This window comes from Columba livia, chromosome 17 (genome assembly GCF_036013475.1).
Source record: "Columba livia isolate bColLiv1 breed racing homer chromosome 17, bColLiv1.pat.W.v2, whole genome shotgun sequence".
Classification (NCBI taxonomy): domain Eukaryota; kingdom Metazoa; phylum Chordata; class Aves; order Columbiformes; family Columbidae; genus Columba; species Columba livia.
In genome coordinates this window covers 1,433,846-1,443,317 of record NC_088618.1, presented here as the reverse complement: position 1 = coordinate 1,443,317, position 9,472 = coordinate 1,433,846, and the positions used below count along the sequence as shown (strand labels likewise).

The 9,472-nt window shown below is 50.2% G+C and overlaps 1 protein-coding gene across 5 annotated transcripts in view; it reads left to right on the top strand.

Moving 5' to 3' along the window:
* Positions 1 to 9,472, top strand: part of ULK1 (unc-51 like autophagy activating kinase 1) — a 68,687-nt gene continuing 59,215 nt past the window's right edge. For 3 of the 5 annotated variants that reach the window (XM_065033343.1, XM_065033345.1, XM_065033342.1), the window contains exons 1-4: positions 145 to 411; positions 540 to 725; positions 1,511 to 1,603; positions 1,693 to 1,734. In XM_065033343.1, the coding sequence (XP_064889415.1) occupies positions 364 to 411; positions 540 to 725; positions 1,511 to 1,603; positions 1,693 to 1,734 (369 nt within the window). In that variant the 5' untranslated portion in view covers positions 145 to 363. Of the gene's footprint in view, positions 412 to 539; positions 726 to 1,510; positions 1,604 to 1,692; positions 1,735 to 9,472 lie in introns of all 5 variants that reach the window. The other 2 variants (XM_065033346.1, XM_065033344.1) reach the window with 2 other exon arrangements.

Here is a 9,472-nt window from a genome sequence, read left to right as displayed (position 1 = left end):
GCGCTGCCGTCCGCGCTCCGCGGAGCTTTGTCTGCGCCCCGGCGGGTGGTGCGGACCGAGCAGGCGGCGGAACCCAAGCGTCCCCCGGGACTCGCGGGGTGACCCCGGCCCCACCGTGTACGAGAGTCGGGGGCGCAGGCGGCCCGTAAGGTGGACTCGCTCTTAAGGTGGACTGGGCGTTAAGGTGGACTCGCGCTTAAGGTGGACTCTCTGCGAAGCCGCGCCTGCCGGGCGGGGAGGGCCGGGGCTCGGCATGGGGAGCCCCGCCTGAAGCAGCCGCCGGAGGAGCCGCGCCGGGCCGTCCCGAGGAGGAGATGGGGGAGGCCCGCTGCTGAGGAGCCGACATCTCCCTGGCCTCTAACAATGCCCAGCTCCCGGCCGTTCTGCAGGAAGAGGCGGCCCATGGACGAGGTGGGGAGCGGGGCCGGGCTGGCAGCAGAGCGGCTCCCCCCGCCGCGGCTCCCGGCCGCTCTTTGGGGGGGCGGCGTGGGGGGTGCCCCGTTGTGTTTGGATTGGGAGAGGTTTAATTTTCTTTCAAGGCAGCCGCTTCATCCCCGCCACCCTCCTCCCCGTCCCGTTGCAGCTCTGAAGCCGGCCCGGCCGCGGTGTCCCCGGGCAGCCCCCGGCGCAGCGCCATGGAGACGGTGGGAAAGTTTGAGTTCAGCAGGAAGGACCTGATCGGGCACGGAGCCTTCGCCGTCGTCTTCAAAGGCAGGCACAAAGAGGTGAATAACCTTTTTTTGTTATTATTTTTATAATTAATTGTTTTGTTCTGGGCACCGCGTCCTCGCCGCCTGTCCCCGCTGGGCTGCGGCAGCTATTCTTAGCCTGGGCATCAGCCCCGGGCTCTGGGGCAGCTCTGGCCGTGCTAGACGTGTTTTTTATTATTTATTGCTGTTGTTCTGGAGTTTTTGTGGGAGGCAGGCGTGTGTCCCAGCCGGAGCCGGGCAGGTGGCCTCACCTTGCGGCTGCGGAGGAGCCCGCAGGGGTGTCCTGCTCGCCAACGCTACCAGGAAAACAAGGGAAAAAACACCTCCCCCCCACACTATCTATGAACTGGATGGAGGCCTCTTACTTTGGCTTTTATTGGTGTGTCTGCGAAGCTTTGTCCTTCTCCACTTAATTTTTCTAAGAGGAGGGGAAATCACTCTCTGGTAAATAAAAGGAAACCAATCCGGCAGTGGATTTTCCATCATTAGGGCTTGGGATAAGCCGTGGCTCCCACAGTGCGTTTATTTCTAGTGATTAAATAAGAGGATAATCATCATGTAAAGTAGTAACAAAAACCCAAACCTTGGGCTTTTCTCCTTGGGCTGACAAGCGTAATTCGGGAAAGGGCAAGTCTGAACAAGTGAGGGATCCGCAGCAGGGTATGAAGTGAGAGGCCTTTCCCAGTGCTGCAAGACACTTCTTTCAGTAGTATTTGTAATCTGTTAAGAGGCTGCTTATCCTAATGTAAATTAATGGTGAAATTTCCATTTGTTACTGAATTACATATGCATTATTTCAGAAACCTGAGCTGGAAGTAGCTGTGAAATGCATTAACAAGAAGAACCTTGCAAAATCTCAAACTCTGCTGGGCAAGGAAATAAAAATACTGAAGGTAAAGGCAGACTGACTTGTTTTCTTTAGTCTTTGTTCTGCATGCCCTTTGTTGCTCCTAGCTTATGGTCTTTGTTTTCCTTTTTCTAGGAATTGAAGCATGAAAACATTGTTGCCTTGTATGACTTCCAGGTAAATACATTCAATTACGGCAAAACATTCTGGATTTGGGAGAGGTTGAATGGAGTTTGTGGAATTTAAGTTTTTAATAGATGTCTTGTTATCAGATGTGTATTCCGGGGCGGGGGGGAAGTCATCTGTGATAAGTTAGGGAAAGATAAACACGGCTGAGCAGATCGCATTTTAATAGCTGTCTGGACCACAGAACTCGTACACAGTTGAGAGCTCCTGTTCCCAGGATGTTCTGCAGTGAATGCAGGGTGTGGTGGGTATGTATGTGTCTGTGTTGGAGGCTCCTAAGTTCGCAAAATGTTAGGAATAAAATTACAGTAGTTATTCTTGGCATGCCCACCTTTTACTTGCTTTCCCTGGTCTGGATATGCTCCCTGAGAAAATTTCTTTTTCCTAAGCAGTGTAAAAACAGCGTGAGTGTGACTTAGTGGCATATGATTGTCTCTGGCTCCAGAGGATTTTCAGTTGCGTTTTTCTGTTGTCCTTGTGGCGATCACTAAGTGTTAAAAACTGCAGCAGGCATTTTTAGATTATTGTGGTGTCCCGCAGTTGCTTTTTCCTTCGAGGTCAGCTCTGAAGAACTCATCTAAGGGGCTAAAACTGATATGCTCTGCAACCCGAGTTCTCTGATTACTTTTTATTCTCCTTGAATTTTTAGCTTGAAGTGGGGCAAGTTTTCTCTGACACTTGTCATGCTTTAAAAAGAAAAAGGCAGGATCTAAAAGGCTAAAATGGACCCCTCCTGTGTCTGGGTGGAGGGGCAGGTGTGCCGTACGTGGGTACAACGTTTGCTGCCCCCAGGTCTGATGTTTGTGAGCAATGGCTGCGTGACCGCGGCCCCGCCGGCCCCAGCTGGCCCTGGGGTGGCTTATCGGGACCGCCCGCCCTGTCCCTGTTGTCACCGTGTTTGTTGACATTCCTCCTGCTCCCGTGGATTGGCTCCAGTGGCCTTTGCGTCACCCCGGCACGAGTCCCTGTCGGTACAGCCTGTTTGCAATGCTTGCTGGGTGCTGTAGTCTGCCTGTGTCACCCACCGGCTCCCTCTCTGTGTCACCCACCGGCTCCCTCTCCAGGGGCAGGGGGTCTCCGTGAGGTGCTGCAGGTCCTTGGAAGGCGTTTAATGCCTGACGTTGTTTTGGCGAGAGGGGGTGTGGGAGACTTGAGGTTGTTCTAGGAGGGAGGCAAAGCTGCCGGGAATGGGGTTGATTCTTGGAAACACGCTTTGTGTGAGCGGCCAGCTGTGCACGCCCCTGAGCCAGCCGTTGGGGCTGGCTTTGCAAAGCCCACGCTGCTGCAGAGGAGTCTGAGCGCTGGGGACGTTTCCTCAGGGCACAGGCCACTCGGGGCATTAGATCTCATGGCTTTTTCCATCTTCCTCTGTACCTCTAAGTTTACTTAGTAACTCTTCAGCTGAGGGAGTGAGTGGCTGCTCCTGCACTTCCTCTATACTTTGCATTTGTATGGAGCATTATGCTGCTGCATTTGCTTATTGCAGATCTTTCAAAACCTTTGTTCGCATTCTATTCCTCGCCCTGCTTCAAATAACTGCCTGGTAGGAAGCAGCTCAAAGGCATTTCCTGCAAGAGGAGTGACCTCATCACGGCTACAACTGCAGCAATGCATTTTTCTCTTTATGTGATGGCTAATGAGCTTTAGTTAAATTGTGCGTATAGCAGCGTAGCCTAGTGAGATGTTAGCGAGAAGCTGTGTAAGGTGCCACAAAATAGGAACTGGGGCATGGCCCTGGGCTCCAGGCATGCCCAGGTGTATGTTAGCTACCAGCTTTGTCAGAGACTCCTTGCATGACCTGGGTGATTTGATTTCTTGGGTGAAATGAGATGACCTGGGTGGTATTGGATAGTATATAGCGCTCCCAGGGTGTGGAGTCTCCGCTGGTGCAAGGTGGTTGGTGATCAGATACAACCTGATCGCGTGTAACGTGTCTGAGTGTTTGGCCTTGCTCTGGGTCTGCTTAGAGCACATTATCTGTGAAGGTAAAAGTGCAGCTCTGTGGAAGGCTGGCTGCTCCCCTCCTTTCCTTCCTTTGTGGAAAAGACTACTTATTGCTCACCTTGTTCCTCTGATACACAAATTAAGCAACCGGTCTTGTATGTTTACCCTCGAAAATGTCATAGTTGCAGTTAATTGAGCCCTTAGTTTTAGGCCTTCTAAAACTTGAAGAGGCTTATTCTTGTATTACAACATCGTACAGTGAAAAGGAGAAATGATTGCCTGTGGATCTTCGTGTTGCACTCGGTGTCGTCCCTTCGTCCGCTCCTCCTGTCAGCGCTGGCTTGGACTCTTACTCGTGTGTTACTTACACGCACGGAAATGGTTGCCAAAACCACAGCAGCTGTAAGCGAGTGATTACACCCTATGATGTTTTTGGTTGCATTTTCCTGGTTAAAAGCTAATGCTAACCAGGCCTCACACAACTCGAGATTTTTCGATGTAATGAAAGATTTGCCCCAGACAGATACTTGCAGTGCTAATATTTAATATTGACAGCAGCTCTCACCTTGGCACACTTATTTTATCCTTCAAATCCGGGAAAGTTGCTGTGTTCCTTCGGATTTCATAGACCTTTGTGATATTGGTTCATAAATAATGACAAAATAAGAAGCTTCCTAGGAATAAATAATACTGGTGAATGTTTAATGCATGGAGGTGCATGCAAGGGGACTTTTATAGATCCCCTCACTGGAGTCCTGAGACATGAGAATGGCTGACAAATGAAATATGCATATTCCCATTATGATGTGCTCATGTATTAATGAGAGGTGCTGTGAATAGTCAAGGAGCCTGATGTGAGAATCCCGGCTCACAATGAGGATGAATCACATTGGGTTGCCTCTCTGAAAATACCGTCCATGCAGCGTCTGTATGGAGTTGTGGCTCAGGCCCTTCCCAGGCGCGGGAGGTGTTTGACGTACGGTAAAAACCATATTCTGCCGTACGTGGAATGCATTAGTTGCTGCTGAGCAGTTTCCCAAAACTCTGAGGATCAGCTCAACTCTTCGCACATGGTGACACTGAAGGTTGAGCAGCATGTGGTCTGGTGTGTGGGATTCACTTTGGTTTCATTTGTGACTCAGATGTTGAATCTGTGATCAGAGAGCACTTGCCTAGCTAAGGAGATGTGGTGGTAGGAAGGTAACTCTTGAAGCTGTCGGGTCCTGGGAGAAGCCAGACAGCTTCTTCCAGCACTACCAACAAGGGGCTTCTTACATGTAGCAAAGATCTTCGGGGCTGTGGGAGGTCCTGGGTGTGTTTTCTTCCTGGTGCCCCAGGAAGGCTGGGTGAATACATGTCAGCTGAAGATCTCGCGTGTGGCCGTGTTGGTGCTAGGGCAGAACATCTGCTATTCCCGGACATAAATCATGTGCATATTAGAAATGTTTTTCCTGCATGAAATAAGAAGGATTATTTTACCGACACGTTTTTTCCTAGTTGTGTGCTGTGATCTGAGTTTGCATCTTAAGGCAGCCGAGTTGCCGCTGCGCTTGTGCGGGTATCAGGTGTTATGTTTGGGTTTTTTTACAGTTTTTGAACAGGTGGGATGAGCTGGTTGTAGGAACATAGCTGGTAATGTCACACTGCTGAGGTTCTGATTCAGCCCGGGTTACCTGGGGTCTGCTGTCCATGACTTTTTGTCAGGTTGGCTCGTACTCACCAGCTCAGGATGAGCTGACAGCAATGCTTAACTCACCCGTGCAGGACACTCACCAAAAATACTTTGCTGGGGTGACTGTATCACCTGGAGCTCCTGGAGACAAAGAACACGGAGTCCTTGCAGTGCAGTTTTTCTTGTGCACGTGGATTAAGGCATGGGCGGCAGAGCAAACGCTTCTCAGCTAAATGATAAGTCATCCTAGGCTGGTTTTGAGGGCCACGTAATAACAGGCTTGTTCTGTTGTTGCTGTATAGAAAGTCTTTGTGATCAGTAGGACTGTGGCTGTTGGGTTGGGTTGTGCTGTTGGGTTGGATGTGCTGTTGGGCTGTCTGCACCATCGTTCCTTTCTGACACGGAGCCTTTATCTGCTCTGCACCTCGTGTCTGTGTGTCCTGCCGTCCCTGGGGAGCTCCACGTGTGGCAGTGTCCTCTGCTGTGCCCTCCAGCACCGCTCGCTCCTGCTGCAGCGCTCTGCTGATGAGTGCAGTGTTGGGTGAATCAGAGCTGCCGTGGTGTCACCGCTGTGCCACCTGATGCAGGATCTTCTGTTGGGGTGCCCTGTCTGTGGCATTGGGGCGGCTGAGGAGGGGCTGAGTCTGGGAGATGGCGCTGCTGAGGCCAGGCTGCCTGCCTGGTTAAGCCCGGGTTTAATTCCATCCCGAGTGGAGCTGGCAGGCTGCCTGGGAGTGGGTGTGCAGTGCAGCCTTCTCTGAGCTGCCAAGCCACCCTCAGTTTGCAGTGCGGGCAGGAATGAGGTGTCTGTTGTCCTGCTCCGTCAGCATCCTCGCATCTGTTGAAGGGAATCACGCTGATAATGAAGATTAGGTCTGGCTTAATTTAGAGCTAGAAGGGGAAAAGGACAAAAACACAACCAGCCTCTGCCAGTAGTTTGTAGGGTGAGGCTTGAGAGTTCACTGGACCAAAGCGGCTGTGTTCATGGAGAGGACAGAATTTTATAGACTTGAACTTCTCCTTAATGTTGGCTTCACTATTTGAGTACACTCCTGTGCAGGTCACAGAAACATCTAGCAAATGTTGACCACTAAATATAGACTTAAGAGCAGTCATGAGGTTTTCTTAGAGGGAGTCGTCTTGTTGCATTTCTGAAATTATGCTCACTGTTTTACTCATCCTGTGTGCGAAGCACATACCTGTGTTCTTCTCACATGATTAAGGTGTCACGGAAGAGCCGTCGACGTGGACGTTAATAGTCTCTAAAGCTCTCGTGGAAGGTGGTGTTACTCAGAATATAATGACAGAGTAAGGAATGTTTCCCAGGAGTAATCAGAAACTGGCAGGCGGTTGTGTTCGCAGTTGGACAGCAGAGCTCTGACTGCTGAGGTGGTGTTCATGGAGCTCCCTCAGGGCTTCCATTGTGAAAATGTCCCCTGTTTAAATCCTCGTGGTGGTTGAACACGTTGGGTTGGAGTGAGCAAAGTGAGGAGGGGAGATGTGGGAGATGGGTGGGAAGAGGTGCCTCTCATCAGTGGCCAGCAGGGATTGACTTCAGGTGGACAACCACTGTTTAGATTTCTTTCAAATACTTACGGGTCCAAACCAAAGCCCAGTTAGAAGTTTTAATTCTGTGGCTGGACTGCACTTGACCCTAAGCTGTGAAACTGCCATAAAACTGTGTGTTTCAACAGCTCGTTGTGATGTTTAAGCATGTGTAGAGAATCGAGGGTGCCGGTCACTCCGTGTGTCTCCCTTGCCTGCACCCCTGCCCTCCCAGCGGGCTGCTCAGCACAGGGGTGTCCTGGAGCTGCGAAGTCCGGGACAGTTTTCTGGTTTGGTTTTGTTTTCAAAATAAATATGGACTTTTTTGCTCATTTTCTGTTGGTTGGGGTTGTTTGTTTGGTTTTTTCTTTGTTTGTGTGGCTTCTTTGTTTGTGTTTTTTCTGCTACTCATGTTCACGTAGCAATAGTAAATGGCAACTTTGGTGGAAAGCAGCTACGAGTGAGGTGGCAATGTTTCTCGGGTACAGTCCTAAACATCCTTTGCTTAAGAAAAGCCATCTTAATTGTCTTCAGATGTTCTGGTTCCTCCCTAAGGAATTTAATACTGAATGTCCACAGCAGAATCCAGGGAAAAGCGCTGCCAGTGAATAGCTTTGGAACCTCCTTTGTTCTCAGTATATAGCAAAGAGGTGCTTAAACTGTGTGATGTCTCCCATTTTATGATGTGCAGGCCTTAAATACCACAGTGAATGTAAAGAGATGCCCTCAAAATGCAAAGTGAGAATGTCAAAGCTGTGTTTGTTTACTAAGCAAGGTTGTTTCAAGGGGAGCTGATAGGAGTGAATCAAATTCCGCATCACCGCTCGCTTCGGGCAGAAATGTTCTGTCTGGCTGCGGGAGCACCTGGCTCGTCTCCTGGCGTCAGAATAACGAGGAATTAGGTCAGCTGAGCTGGCACGGTGCAGATAACCAGACGGGGGGCTGCGGGGGGTGAGAGAGACAGGATTTTAAGTCCTTAGAGATCCTATTTAGCAAAGCATCTTAGGTCTCTGGGAAGGGAAACCTCCCAGCCGGCTCAGGACGTGATGGGACTCCCCATGGCAGCGGGGTCGGGGGCTGAGAGGGGATTTGGGGCGATGGGAGCCCCCCATGACAGTGGGGTCAGGGGACTGAGTGGAGATTTGGGGCGATGGGAGCCCCCCATAGCAATGAGGTCAGGGGCTGAGCGGCGATTTGGGGCGATGGGAGCCCCCCATAGCAATGAGGTCAGGGGTTGAGCGGGGATTTGGGGTGATGGGAGCCCCCCATAGCAATGAGGTCAGGGGCTGAGTGGGGATTTGGGGCGATGGGAGCCCCCCCCATGGCAGCGTTTGCATTGGATGTGTTTTCATTCAGTTGGCAGTCACAGCCAACATGTTAAACATGTTAAAATATACTCAGTTCTCTTCATTTTTTTTTAGATACTGCAGGTTCAAGCCCGTGTTACTCTGGTGTCAAGTGACTGGATTTCCCGCCCCCTCGCCCCTTTATTTAAGGCTGGTTTTGTTTGGAAGAAAACCCATGCCTTTTTTTTGTGCTTTAAACTCATAACTTCTTAGTGCTGTGTATCAGCATTCATAAATCTGGTAAATGAACTATGAAATAAATGGATGTAAAAGGGAAGACTTGCAAAGCCCCGTCGGTGGTGCAGCTGCCATAGGAACCCTGTGAAGGTTGGGCCCCGAATTTCCAGAGTTGCTTAAAAGAAAAAATAATCTCCTGTAGGGTATTAGGTTGAGTTTGGGATAGACCGTTTAAAAAAGCAAGCAGTTCTCAACTTTATTAGTGGAACTACATGAATTGGTTCTAAAATCAAACTTGCAGATTTGCTTTGCTTGTGTTTGAGCGTATCTCAGTAGGTGAATATGTCTGGGTGGGTGGTGGGAGCTGCGCTGTTGGCTCTCGCAGCCTGCCCTACTGCCCCCTCGACCCACAGCAAACGCAGCTTCGTGGTGTGCAAGGGGGTAATTCCCGTACACGTGACTGAGCTTAAGGTAATGGGGAGTTCAGCCTTAAATGTTCACTTTGTAATATGACTGTGGTACAGAGAGAAGATGAGGAATAAATATAGAAAAGCAAATAGAATCCCCAGTATTTTTCATTGGTTTTAGAATTCTGATGTTTCTTTTCTTGATATGTAATGCATTGCCATTCACAAAAAGGAGCTTGCTTTTGTTTGAGGAAGCTTCTGGGTCTTATCCTGCCAGTTGGCGAAGGGGTTACTATTTCTATTTGCTCCATGTCAGAAAGCCCACACTTTTCAGGATTCTGCTGCTTTTTTCTCCACAATCTGTTGTCCTTGCTGGGCTGCTGGATGCAGATGTGACCTGCACCGTGCGCTCTGGGGCAGTGGTGGCCCCCGAGAACTGGGACACCTGCTGTGTCGGTGTCACCCCGGGCGAGCAGGACTGCTGTAAGAAGGGACTGGTTTTCAGTGTCCCGGCACCACAAGTCTTCAGTTTGCTCTGATGCTTTTGGCCTCGCCTTGAAGCTCGATGACTTATGGAACCTGCCACTTTGTCTCTGCACTCTTATTATGACATTAAGGCTGCAGTTTGGTTTCTGCGG